Here is a 14,498-nt window from a genome sequence, read left to right as displayed (position 1 = left end):
AAAGATTGCCTTAAAAAAATTTAAGAAGAACCAGACATACGGTTTCTATGATTTAAAGTTCTATGAAAGTTTATACCTGTGATACAATGTGAAAATTAAGAGGTTACATCCCTTTCATGATTAAGAAAAAGAAAATACGACATGATTATGTTATTTGGTCTCTACGACAACACTATTTTCTCAGACTTCTATTAAAGAGAGTATTTATCAGTCTTCGCGTCTGATTGGTCAATCTTATTAAGGCTATTTATAGTTTAAAATAAATCGTCTGCGTTTAATGTCCCGTCACAAATCTTCTCAAATCTTATTTTCTTTATTTTATACCAAAGTTTGAAGTAATGTCTCTGAATGTCAATTTTAATATCACATATGAATAAATTGGATGGAAAAACTTCAGTTTTTGCCCAAATTGTGACAGGAAAATCAAGTCAACTTAAGAAATTTTTAAATCACTGCTTAACCCAAAATGCCCACTTGAGTTAACTTGGCCAATCATACGTATGTTGTTTGTTAATTCTTGCTCAAAGCAAAGTAAACTGTTTGTGGTGTTTAAATGGAGTCGATTACCAATCATCAGAAGATAATACAGATATTGTTTTGGTATGATTGTTCCAACATGAAATGAAGTAAAGAGTTTGTCATTGTATTTTAATAAACTAAGTACTAACGATCAGTACTGCAAAACGAAACAAATTTTTATTTTTTTTTGGTATTCATGTTGCGCCACGAATGAAGTAAAGAGTTTATGGATGGACCTGGAAGTTGATAACCATCCAGCATCAGATAAAAACGGATATTGTTTTTGGTTTGTTTGTTCCACCATGAATTGAAGTGAATAGTTTGTATGACCAACCAGCATCAGAATAAACTATTATTGTTTATGTTAGTATTTTAATGAAGGCGGAAGTCAATAACCAACTAGAATCAGATAAAACCAATATTACCAGTGTGATGTAAAGGCTATGAATATTAATGAGACAGTAGGATATTGACAGACCAGATGATGTCATGACACTATGTCAGTGTAATTAAAGATAGACGGTGACAGGAAGGGTGTAATTAACGTCTGACTTGTCAGTAGACAGACTGTATATAGAATCTATAAACTACAGTTAAAGTAATCATACCATATAGATCACAAGGAGACGAAATTGTTGTTCAGACAATTCCTAAAACAAATTAGAAGTATAAACTTTGAATGACATTTAAAAAGTAGAAAGAATTTAAGATGTATAAGAGCATACATTACACATTCTACTCTGTCCTTCAATTTTAACAACATTTTAATTCACATACAGGAAGTGTATGAAATATATCTGAACAAACTCTAAACCATGAAACATAAACTCTAAACCATGAAACATAAACTCTAAACCATGAAACATAAACTCTAAACCATGAAACATGAACTTTAAACCATGAAACATGAACTTTAAACCATGAAACATAAACTTTAAACCATGAAACATAAACTCTAAACCATGAAACATAAACTCTAAACCATGAAACATAAACTCTAAACCAATAAACATGAACTTTAAACCATGAAACATGAACTTTAAACCATGAAACATAAACTTTAAACCATGAAACATAAACTCTAAACCATGAGACATAAACTCTAAACCATGAAACATTAACTCTAAACCAATAAACATGAACTTTAAACCATGAAACATGAACTTTAAACCATGAAACATGAACTTTAAACCATGAAACATAAACTCTAAACCAATAAACATGAACTTTAAACCATGAAACATGAACAGTCCATGAATAGAGACTCATCAACTCCTCAGAAGTTTAAATATGAAATATGAAGGCATATAAAATATTATGACAATATAAGATTAGATTTAAATATTTTTCATTTATTTTTAGAATTTTGTTTGAATTATTTTTTTCAGTTTCGTCACCAAATCGCCAATTTCCTCCCTCCACTGGTTCATCATTTTCTTTCCAAAATCGTAAATTTTCAGCGCCTGTGTTAGGTCTCAAGGATTTTCCAGAAAGAATCGTGGAAGAACATCGGATCTCACGGACTTCGGAAGTTGAAAATATTCCAGAATATGTCTACGAAGAAGAACATCACAATATTTTACAAGATAAACATAAGTATGTACTTCTATTGATCTTTGAACTATGATAAGCTAAATAGCGATTGGTTGGATCGAGTCCAATGAATGGGAATCTGTGAAATTTAAACACAGGGAACAGTTAGACAAATAGTGGAAAAAAGATTGAGAATTAAGGCATCCAATCATGAGCTGTTCTCAGTGTGGTCTGATAAAACAACGTAAATGGATCTGATTTTTGTTTTTTTTTGCTTTATATCCTATCTAGTCTCTGTATGTTTACACTACTTCCAAATATACTACAGATTGAATATTGAATATCTATGAATGTCTATGTGTCTAGTGCTGGAATTCAAAAAAAGAAAAATGTCATTTGGTTCAGATGTTCTACCTAAATTTTACCCCATTGTAGACTGAACTTCTTGCTCTTTATTCTGATATTTTGTTAGCTAGTCTAAAATAATATTTTCTATTTCAGATTAATTCATTCAGCCAGCGATGCTAATACAGCAAGACATAACGAGAGAGAGAACGGTATAGGGGAATCAGAATATCATCCCAGCCCCTCCCCACCACCCCCTCCCCCACCTCCAATATTTGAGGAGGATTACCTCCCCTCCCCTCCCAGTCCCCTGAAAGATAATAATATATCTATATTAAGTAAAACGGCGGGGGTATATTCACCCAATATTTCAACCCTATCTTCATCTCGTGTTGAGGAGGGGGATGAGGATACCAAGAAAAAGTCCAAGGTAGGAATTTGTATTTTTTGGAGAACATTAATAATTTTTGATATTTGTGTTCTATGTTCCTTTATGTTTTTAGGCAACATTTTGGATATTTTGTGTTTACGTTGCTATCGAACTTTTCAATACATTAATTAATAATATTTGGGGCGACGTTTTTTTCATATTGTATTCGATATTGCTAACCAATATTGAAGGAAATGATTAATCTATTTTATGGGGTAGATTATGTTATATTGTGTGATTTTGTGAACATGATTTTGGAGGTGTTGATAAATCTATTTTGGGGGATAAATTTTATATATTATTATTATTATTATTATAGAAATATTTATATAGCGCCATCTTTCACAAAACGTGCTCAGATGCGCTGTACAATTGATAAAACCATCAATGTATATATGATAAAATGGACATGTAAAATATAGATAAATAAAATGAAAGTAAAAAAAAAATTAACAACTTTCTTAAACAAAAACGTCTTAAGAAGAGATTTTAAAATTGCTAAAGAAGTACAGCATCTTAACTCATAAGGTCAAATATTCCACAATTTGGGTGCCTGGACGGTAAAAGAACGCTCATCGAAGGTTAAAAGTCTGGATGATTTAAGATAATATTATGGTAGAGTTCAGAATAATTAGTCTCCTATTTTAAACTGTTACCTTGTAAATTACAGCGTTACCCTGGTGATGATTCGTACTATATGGCTAAAGAATTATTAATGACAGAACGAACATATAAAAAAGATTTAGAAGTTGTTTCAGTGGTAAGTTTAAACTCTTGATTTTATATTTTGTCTCTCCTCGAATTATATTGATTATAAGATTACAACAGAATATATACCAATCACCAAGTTACTTAGCTTTTTAATCTCTGAATTTAGAGAAGGAAGTATGACTTAAAATTTTGTATGGTTTTTCATTAAAATGTCTTCTTTCTCTTCCAGTGGTTTCGTAATGCAATCAGTAGTGATGATGAAATTTTAAATTCTCTAACAGAGAGTTTATTTTCTTACCTCGACCCTATCTACGAGTTTCATGTCGGCTTTTTAAAAGATGTGGAGCTACGAATGCAGCAATGGTAAGGGGGATAACTCCAGTTTTTCTGTAATCCATAATGCTGTGGACATAAATCCATGACAACCAGTTTGATATTTTTTGTTGATTTTCATTTGTCATGGATGATTTTCTTCATTTGACTATTCTCATGATGAGACAAGACTCTACAAAGCTTTATCATCCAAACAGATTCATTTTCACTTCAATTTCAAGATTATCTCGTGATTATAGACATAGCAGAAAACGACTGACTTCAGATTTTGATTTTTTTCTTTCTTTTATATCAATATAAAGGGCAATACCAGAAACAGTTCTATAAAAACTTGATTGAACACATGGTTGAAGAAGAGAAATTATTTATTCTCAACAAAAGTGGTGTTTAGGATATGATGTACCTTGTTTAAGGCTAGGACTTTCTAAATTTCTTTTTATTTCAGGGAAGGAAAAGCTGTTGTCCAAAAAGGAGAAACTTGTCATAGAATTGGAGATTTACTACTTAAAGCTATAAATTCATTTGAACAGGTACGATATTAAATCAAATAACTTTTCTCTTTATTAAATAACAGGGGGCCAACAGGACAACGCAGGGACAATAAACTGAGTTCCTGTGTGCTTCAAAATTTATGTGTAAAAGATTCCTTGACTGTGAAAAATCCAGAGTAGACCAATGCTAGAAAAATAAACCACTGTCTTAATGAGCACTCAATTTTTTTGAAAGCTTTTCTTGGTAGAAAAAACTCTGCAAATACAGTTATAGATGTTATGGAAGAGACTCTCCTATAGAAACACTGGCCTAGGTCACAGTAGTTATAGGTGTTATAGAAGATACTCTCCTATAGAAGCACTGGCCTAGGTCACAGTAGTTATAGATGTTATGGAAGAGACTCTCCTATAGAAACACTGGCCTAGGTCACAGTAGTTATAGGTGTTATGGAAGAGACTCTCCTATAGAAACACTGGCCTAGGTCACAGTAGTTATAGGTGTTATAGAAGATACTCTCCTATAGAAGCACTGGCCTAGGTCACAGTAGTTATAGGTGTTATAGAAGATACTCTCCTATAGAAACACTGGCCTAGGACAAGAAGAGACTATGGATTTCAACATAAAAGCTATTTCAATTCAAACAGTAGTTGATATATTGGAATCTAAGAAAGATGTCAGCAATGAGCCTCAAATTGTTAAAATATGAAATGAATAAAACATGTCCAGATAAAAAATAATTAAATTTGTATTTTATTTTCTTATTTTTCAGTTATATCAGAATTATTTGAATCGTGAACAAGAAATGTTGTTAGAAATCGACTCAAAGATTCACAATAATAAACGTTTTGAAGATATGTATAAGGATTTCGAATCACAGAAAGTTTGTTATCTCCCTTTAAATACATTCTTTTTAAAACCAGGTCAACGTCTGTTACATTATAAACTTATTTTAGAACGTAAGTATTTCTGATTATATTTTATTTCTATTTATGTCAGTATTTTTATCACAATGTTTTGATATATTTATCTAAATATCTCCTTGGTGATGCTCGATTTGAGATTTCTGAACAGGTTTCGTCTCTGTTCCAATTCTGCCTTCAATCGAATATATTAAAATTTTCTCATCTGTTGCTCTCGTCGTCATTTCGAATTCTGTCTGCACCTAGGCCTACTACTTTTTCTGCACACTTGGTGCGCATTCTTAACTCTGCAACCCCCTAATGTGACCTGTATATAAAGTATTATTTTTATCCAGAGATGAGAGCTTCACAATGTACTGCAAACATACCAATATTGATTTTTGAAATGTGTTCCAGAGCAACCAAACTCCGTAGCTGACTGAAAGAGCTGTTTACTGTTTGCTAGTTAGTCTCTTCCACAGTTTTGAACTGTATAAAGTATAAATATTTGTTATATTAGAATATTATTATATTTTTAGGTTTAATAAAGTTCTATCCTCCACCAACTTCTGATCTTACTGACTGTAGAGGTATGTGTATTTCTTTTACATAATTTATAATACTAAACCTTGCTCTGAAATTATTTGCTCAATACATCTTCTAAAACTAGTAAAATTTGTAATTTGATGTAATTTTAACAACAAAAGAATTATTTTGTGTATAATATTTAAATGAGAAGTCAAGTAGCTTTGTTTAAAAAAGGACATTATTGTTATAAGTTCTGGTCTAATGATATTCAACTGTTTTATTTTTCATTTTAGAAGCTCTAGCAAAATTATTAGAATTAACAAACGCTTTTAATGATAAAATGAAGCGACTGGTAAGTTATGTCTTCACTAATTCTGATTATTTTTACAGCAATATATATTATCAAGTCAATTATTACCTAAAAAGACACTCCAAGATTAATGTCTACCGGTAGTTCACAAATCTAAATCTTCCAGAAGAGTAACCCTGTCTGATTTTCTAACTCTAAATTTATTTAGATGTGTAATTTGATTGCAGGAAAATGTCCAGAAGTTGATGGAATTACAGAGAGATCTAGTTGGAATAGAAAGTTTAGTTGATTTAGATCGAGTAAGTTAATCAACTTTTTTTATTTTTTGTTTTGATCAACTATGAAATTTTAACTTTTTCCCTATAGAAGCAGTGTATTTAACTGAAAATAACCATTTTTTAGCAACAAATTTGGCCTTAAAACATTATGAAAATAAGCTGATATTAAAATAGTAATTTTGTAGTATCTGTCTTCAATATATATTTCTATTTATTTCAGTCATTTTTACGAGAAGGCTGTTTACAGAAATATTCTAGAAAAGGATATCAACAGCGAATGTTTTTCTTGGTGAGTTTTCAGGATTGCAGGCAGCATTAAATGTGATGTTTTCTGTGTATAAATACTATGTTTTCAAACTTGAATGTGTATCTTTGGGTAAAAAGGAAAATGTGACAAGTCCCTTAATAGAAACATGAAGTTGATATTTTTTGCAGTTGTGGCGTGTTCCTTCAAGAAAATAAAACTATGTTACTTAATTAAATTAATTTTTGGAAAATAATTTGTTAATTTTTTTTTTCAGTTTTCCGACATGTTAGTTTATACAAGTAGAACAGCCACGTCTTTATTACAGTTCAAAGTTCATGGTCAACTTTCTTTAAAAGGAATGCTGGTAAGTTCAGAATTTATCAGAAAGGGGTTTTAAAATTTCCAAGTTTGGTTAAGAGCATTTTCTAGCAAATGAATTTTTTATAGTTTATATTTAAGTAAGCATGGTCTATTTACCCGCCACTTCTATATAGGTCAACATCATGAGATACAAACAGATCAATTCATATCTGACCAACAATAATATTTTGATGATTTTAGATTGAAGAAAATGAACAAGGTAAAATGGCAGTCCAGAATAGTTTTGCAATTTATGCTGGTAATAAATATATTTTAGTTGCGGCCAGGTGAGTAGGGTTTATACTGTGTTTTATATTTTGTTATTCTGATATAGTGCTAAAACTGCTGGAGACGTGGCACTAATTGTTGACACCTTTATAATAAACTTCCACCTATGGAAAATTGTCATCAGATTTCTAAGGTGGTTGCAAAATATCTTGAATCAACAGCACTGATTCAGTTTTCAGGCTCAAAAGAATGAAGAAGAGGTTTAACTTTTTAACTTGCCTTCATTTCAGTTCCCAAGAAGAGAAAGATAAATGGATAGAAGATATTAACGAAGCAATATTACAATTTAAAAATATACCAGATGACAAAATAAATTATCCTAGTCTAAAATCATCAGCTAGTAAGTTGTTATCCTAGTCTTAAATCATCAGCTAGTAAGTTGTTATCCTAGTCTAAAATCATCAGCAAGTAAGTTGTTATCCTAGTCTTAGATCATCAGCTAGTAAGTTGTTATCCTTGCCTTAAATCATCAGCAAGTAAGTTGTTATCCTTGCCTTAAATCATCAGCTAGTAAGTTATTATCCTTGCCTTAAATCTTCAGCTAGTAAGTTGTTATCCTAATCTAAAATCATCAGCTAGTAAGTTATTATCCTTGCCTTAAATCATCAGCTTGTAAGTTGTTATCCTAGTCTTAAATCATCAGCTAGTAAGTTGTTATCCTAGTCTTTAATCATCAGCTAGTAAGTTGATATCCTAGTCTTAAATCATTAGCGAGTAAGTTGTTACCCTAGTCTAAAATCATCAGCTAGTAAGTTATTATCCTTGCCTTAAATCATCAGCTAGTAAGTTGATATCCTAGCCTAAAATTATCAGCCAGTAAGTTGTTATCCTAGTCTTAAATCATCAGCTAGTAAGTTGTTATCCTAGTCTTAAATCATCAGCTACTAAGTTGATATCCTAGTCTAAAATCATTAGCGAGTAAGTTGTTATCCTAGTCTAAAATTATCAGCCAGTAAGTTGTTACCCTAGTCTAAAATCATCAGCTGGTAAGTTGTTATCCTAGTCTAAAATCAACAGCTACTTGTCATACAACTCTAAACCTTCTGGTAGACAGGATCATTGAAACATGGTTGTTATCAGTTTTTTTCTGTTTAGAGAACAGATTAACCCATTCAGATAGTGTATATTGAAGTCATATACTTTGTTACAAACAGGCAAACAGCAGTCTTTGGATTCTACTCTTGGTCGCCTTGTGAAAGTCTGGTGACCCTGAATAAGTCCAATGGAAAAAGCATCTAGTCGTTCGGATGGGACAATAAACCGAGGCCTCGTGTGCTACAGGCTGTGCACGTTAAAGATCCCTCGACAGTTGGAAATCGAAAAAGAGCAGGCTAATGCCGCTGTCCTGGCAAAATTTCCCTCATGGCAACCTGCATGGCATTGCCCATCTTCATTAGCCCACAAGGTGCAGAAGAGTAGGACGTAAAACTCCATTCATTTCATTTTATTTCTGAATAAGTCCAGTCAATGGGTGAATGTAAATGTTTACTGAAAAAGTCCTCTTTTCTCATTATTCCAGTCAACCCAGCTGTAAATGGGTATGGGTTGTCTGACCAAGATGTTGGTCCAGCTGGTAGAAACAATTCTCAGAAATTAGTTGTTGCTTTTGTTTTCAATTTCAATGCACTAAGAATATTGATTTGCTACCTTCAGGTTCAACTGAGAACGTAGATGGTGACCAATCAAATGAAAAGTTACAAGTTCCCGAAAAACAAATCCAACATCGAGCCAATACCACAATGCACGTGTGTTGGCATAGAAACACTAGTGTCAGTATGAGAGATCATTCTAAAGCTACTCGGGTAAGTTGGATATATTTAATCATAAAATTATATTTACTTTGTACGTCATGAATGGCTTTTATTACCAATGATGCCGAGCAAACTGTGAAATGGACGATTTTTAAACATAAAAAGGACTTAAAAAACTGGAGGTGCAAATTCTAAACTCTGAACTCTGCATCTCTCTGCTTGAGATTGTGCCTGCATAATTTGCTAGACCATTTTCCCCTGTCATGGACAGATCTGACAATATAAGATGGAACAATTTGTTCAAGGTGTACATATTGAAAGATCTCTTTACACTTTGAAATGGAAAAATAGTAAGTCATTTCTTCTTTCTTCCCACTGATTTCAGGGGAATTATTTGTAACTTTTTGTCTTTAATTTCAGAACCAATTAAGTGGTTATTTATTACGAAAGTTTAAAAATTCCAATGGCTGGCAGAAACTCTGGGTTGTCTTTACTAATTTCTGTTTATTTTTTTATAAATCTTTTCAAGTAAGTCATTTTGTTTTGGTAAAAAAAATGTCTTCAAATACTGAGATAGAGAACCTTTCTTTCCCAGATTTCAAGTCCTTAACGAAAAGAGTTCACGCTGCATTTCCTAGTCAGTAGACCTGATAGGGAGATTGACATCTTGTGATGAGCTCCAGAAAATTAAGTAGTGTTACCTTGAGAAGAGATTAACAGAGCAATCTATGAGATCTCTGCTGTGGTTTAAGTAGGATCATAGTTTTATTCTCCTTCACTTTATGGCTTTCTGATGAGACATCTACCACCCCAGTGTATCAACCCACTGGACTGACTTTATGGCTTTCTGATGAGACATCTACCACCCCAGTGTATCAACCCACTGGACTGACTTTATGGCTTTCTGATGAGACATCTACCAACCCAGTGTATCAACCCACTGGACTCACTTTATGCTGAGATCATATTTAAAAGGATGAATTTCATGTAACAAGTTTTTATGTCTTGTATTTTCAGGATGATTTTCCATTAGCTAGTTTACCGTTGCTAGGTTACGCTGTGAGTACCCCAGAGGAGGAAGATGGGATATCTAAAGATCACGTGTTTAAATTACAGTTTAAAAATCATATTTATTTTTTCCGAGCAGAAAGCGAATATACTTTTACAAGGTAAGGTGGGAAAATCTGCTGGATGACAATGGAACTTGATCTGAATTATTTAAGATTGAGCACAAGAACAAAATAATGTTTTGCTTATTTGTTATGAGGAGGGCTGGAGATCATTCAGATAAAGCTCCTAGTTTTCTTAGACATCATTTGCTGGGTTATGATAATATAGGTGTATGCAATGTTTGAATGGATAAGAAGCTAATATAACCTTTCACCAAAGTCACTTTTCAGAACATTTCCATTCAACCCAGCTGGTGGATGTTGTTCTTTTTGTAGAGTGTGGATTATTCTTCTTGGTTGCAATCCATTTGAGCAAATCTTAGGAATAAATGAATCTCTGTCATTAAAAGTCACTCACAACAAAAACTTATTACATTTATATATTCTTAAAGCTTTGAAATTTTGTTATTTTGAACTATTTTCAGGTGGATGGAGGTTATAAATAGTGCTACCCATAATGCTCGGCGGCTACGATTATTTAGTCGATTAGAGAGCGAACAGCATTGATGACAATAAAAATTATGTTTTATATTTCTATAAAATATTTTGATACAACTTGTTCTGATACAAATTGTGTTGGTATAACTTTTGCTGATATAAGTGCTGATACAAGTTGTTCTGATACAAACTGTGCTGATACAAGTTGTGCTGATACAAGTTGTTCTGGTATAAATTGTGCTGATACAAGTTGTGCTGATACAAGTTGTTCTGATACAAACTGTGCTGATACAAATTGTGCTGATACAAGTTGTGCTGATACAAGTTGTGCTGATACAAGTTGTTCTGGTATAAATTGTGCTGATACAAGTTGTTCTGATACAAATTGTGCTGATACAAGTTGTTCTGATACAAACTGTGCTGATACAAGTTGTGCTGATACAAGTTGTTCTGGTATAAATTGTGCTGATACAAATTGTGCTGATACAAGTTGTTCTGGTATAAATTGTGCTGATACAAGTTGTGCTGATACAAGTTGTGCTGATACAAATTGTGCTGATACAAGTTGTGCTGATACAAGTTGTGCTGATACAAGTTGTGCTGATACAAATTGTGCTGATACAAGTTGTGCTGATATAAATTGTGCTGATATTACTTGTGTCAGCATAACTTCTTTCATTGAGACCATTTCCAAAGTATCGAACTGTCATATTTTAAATGGATGTCCTGTTGTTAGGAGCTGATAATTTGATAATGTGCAAAAACGTTCAAATGAAGAGAGACGAATGAATGGCTTTGGAGAATGGCAAACTGAATAAAATGCAATGCTTTCTTTTGTCTTTTCTTCTGTTGGCAATGTAGGGTCATGTGATATATTCAACCAATCAAACACTTTGTTCAAAAAAACATTTCCCAACTATAATGATTTGTATCATCTAACCTCTTTTAACAGTGTTTTTGATTGGTTTGCATAAACTATGACATCTTTTAATTCTGTTAAATCTTGTCAGATTATGGATGGCAAGATTAATAACCTCCAGAATAAACATGAAATGAAATTGTTACTCTACATTAACACATGAAATATATTTAGTTTTGCTAAATGTGCTTTAACGAGAATACAGTTAGTGCCAGACACAATAACCTAATGCTTTCTTCTATTATAAATATTTAGTCTGGTAGATAACCAATTGAGCCCTAATACCATTTTTTGGCACTTTGCGTTATGTTATTTTCTTTGAGATAGTTACCTTAATATTATTGCAAAGAATAAGTTTTTGAATTTTTTAAAGTATGTTTCGGTTGCTAGAAGAGACAACATGTAAAACTAGTGGGTTGGGTTCTCTTTGACACCCCAACCAACCACTCATTGGCTCCATTTTAAACTAAAAGCTGAAATTAATAATTATACATAGTTTTATTCAAAGAGCCATGCAACAAATTATGTAGTAAAGAAAGAAAAAAGCACTGATTGAATTTTTTTTGTTAAGGCTAAGGGATCAAGACAGAATTTTTTAGATTTTAAATTTTGCTTCTGTCTGGTAAGCTGTTATTGGTTGTGAATTTTTTGAAGTAGTCATTAAAGTGAAACAATTGTCTATAGATGAATTCCAGCTATCTATATTACTTTTCAGAATTAGAATGTACTCATGATTCTCCTGCAATTCTGAACAATAATTTAGGCATACAAGGTTATTTTGTTTTAATATATCACAGATAATAAGAATTTGAATAAGAGTCTAGAAAAGTGATACAGAGATCTGTAACTGAGTAAATGTTAGATTACTATATCCTAAAAACAAATGTTGGTTAGCCATAAAACTATAGCATTACCCAGGGTATTCTCTGTTTTTAATCGACTTGTTATTATTATTATCTATGCAATGTGTTATTTTAAAAGCTATGCTACATCTATGCTATTTTTCTAATCTCACTGTTAAGAATTTGCACTTTTATGTCACCAGATGTAATTGTTTTAAAGTGTGTGAATATTAACATTTTGTTGCTAATTTTGCAAATATCTCTTGAATAATATAGTATAATAAAATATTTGCATGTATTTTGTTACATATTTTGGAAATAATTTTTAAATGTATTAGGAGGATATTTCTTTTGTGTGAGAAAAGTGTTTTGTTGACAACCGTATATTTTTCACAATGAAATAAATTCTGGTGTATTTTTGAAACATGTAATGAACTAATATTATATAAAGCTTCATGAATGAAATGACGGGGCTTTTAGCGTAGAGCTTGTAGAGTTGTGAATTGTGTTTATTTATTTACAGATAATGTTTATATTGATTACATGTGCTTTAAAAGTAGGTCATTTAGTAAAATATAAAAGTAGTAGAAGAGTGAATGAATGAAAACACAATGGACCACTGTTTTAATTCCAGCTATTTATTAAGATAATGACAGAGATATTTGTACACATCCAGGCTGATTTCAAAATACAACCACAAGTAGTCCACTTTATTTATAGGTAGTGTAGGTAGTAATATTGATGCTAAACTATCCAGACTTATGTGTTCATCAGTACTTACACTACCTACTAATAAAGTTGACTAGTTGTGTTTAATCTCTATTAATCGGACCTGGTAATGTACAAAAAATAACTTTACTAGACACTTGTTTAACATTATCAATCTTACATTGATTTATTTTAGATTTTAAATAGGTCAAGTCAGATTAATTATAAGTTCTTTTTAAAGTTCAAAATTATCCACAAAGGGATTCGATCAATTGACAAATTAGTTATTTTTTTATGTGCATGTATATCTTTTTATAAGAAGAATATTGGTGTCTGCAGCAAACTATCACATTTTCTATTTCTGGCAGTGTCCTTTAAATACAATGGATTTTATTTTGAATGATTTGAATTGTTTAAACTAAGAAATAGTGCTAGAAACAAAAACCTTGATAATCAGTGCTTCTAGATGTTATAAACTGTAAAATCATTCTTTGTAGGAAGTCACGTTTTAAAGAAAATTAGGTGTGGATAACTAAATTTGCCTTTTTTTTTTCATCTTTTTGATATATATGTGTTGACTATCTACTTTTATTTTTTTAAAATCCCTCTTTTTTCTATAAAAAAGCTTTCATTTATGATTTGATTTTTGTAGGCTTTTTCTGGTATTGGATTAAACCCAGTATTTACTTGAATTATGTAATTTTATTTTCTCACTTGAAATATCATAACAAGCTCCTCTTTCAGTTGTCTGATTTTATAAATTTTATAAAACATTGTCACAAAATGTATTGACTTGCCTTCAGTAACCTATTGATATGACAAAACTCGTTGAAAACATTTGGAAAAAGCAAGTTGCATATTCTGACTAGATGTTGTTTTAAATGGATTAAGAGCCCATTTACTTTCATCTTGACATTTATATAAAAATTGCAATTAAAAATGTATAATATTGTAAATGATAAAAAATGAATTAAGTTTTTTCCCCATTTTCTGTGGAATTTTAAAATCCACACTGAATTGTGTAAAATATATGTGAATCATTTTTTTTAGAAATTGTATAAAATAAAACGACTTACATGTAATTCATAATAAAATTAATTAAAAATGATAATTAAAACTAATTTGTAATTAATCATATTAATGATAGTGGTGGACAATTTATTCAGAATGGTGAAAGTTAAGGACTCTACCAGACAAGTTTTTTTATGGTGGAAATCTTTAACAAGGGCGGTAGTGGCAGAAAGGAGAAAACAATGGCCAAGGCATCAGGAAGAAAGATTGCTAAGATAGAGATTTGTACCAGTGGCATCTAAATTGAACTCTACTTTTACATTTTTCATTCAAGAAGGAGAAACTTTCCTAGCTCAGTAGCTCAGTGACTGTCCAGCCATCAACAGG

General features: G+C 31.6%; 1 protein-coding gene across 1 annotated transcript in view; it reads left to right on the top strand.

Moving 5' to 3' along the window:
* The window catches only part of LOTGIDRAFT_143831 (hypothetical protein), a gene marked incomplete at both ends in the record, with an annotated part of 49,700 nt that extends 39,503 nt beyond the window's left edge, over positions 1-10,197 (top strand). Inside the window, 15 exons of the mRNA XM_009054425.1 lie at positions 2,625-2,827; positions 3,498-3,587; positions 3,768-3,901; positions 4,317-4,401; positions 5,133-5,319; positions 5,802-5,852; positions 6,084-6,142; positions 6,328-6,399; positions 6,599-6,667; positions 6,900-6,989; positions 7,187-7,272; positions 7,504-7,613; positions 8,927-9,075; positions 9,445-9,552; positions 10,042-10,197. Of these exons, the coding sequence (XP_009052673.1) occupies positions 2,625-2,827; positions 3,498-3,587; positions 3,768-3,901; positions 4,317-4,401; positions 5,133-5,319; positions 5,802-5,852; positions 6,084-6,142; positions 6,328-6,399; positions 6,599-6,667; positions 6,900-6,989; positions 7,187-7,272; positions 7,504-7,613; positions 8,927-9,075; positions 9,445-9,552; positions 10,042-10,197 (1,649 nt within the window). The remainder of the gene's footprint in view (positions 1-2,624; positions 2,828-3,497; positions 3,588-3,767; positions 3,902-4,316; positions 4,402-5,132; positions 5,320-5,801; positions 5,853-6,083; positions 6,143-6,327; positions 6,400-6,598; positions 6,668-6,899; positions 6,990-7,186; positions 7,273-7,503; positions 7,614-8,926; positions 9,076-9,444; positions 9,553-10,041) is intronic.
* Between the last annotated feature and the right edge of the window lie 4,301 nt (positions 10,198-14,498).

This window comes from Lottia gigantea (genome assembly GCF_000327385.1).
Source record: "Lottia gigantea unplaced genomic scaffold LOTGIsca_217, whole genome shotgun sequence".
Taxonomy (NCBI): Eukaryota; Metazoa; Mollusca; class Gastropoda; family Lottiidae; genus Lottia; species Lottia gigantea.
This window is presented reverse-complemented; position numbering and strand designations above follow the sequence as displayed.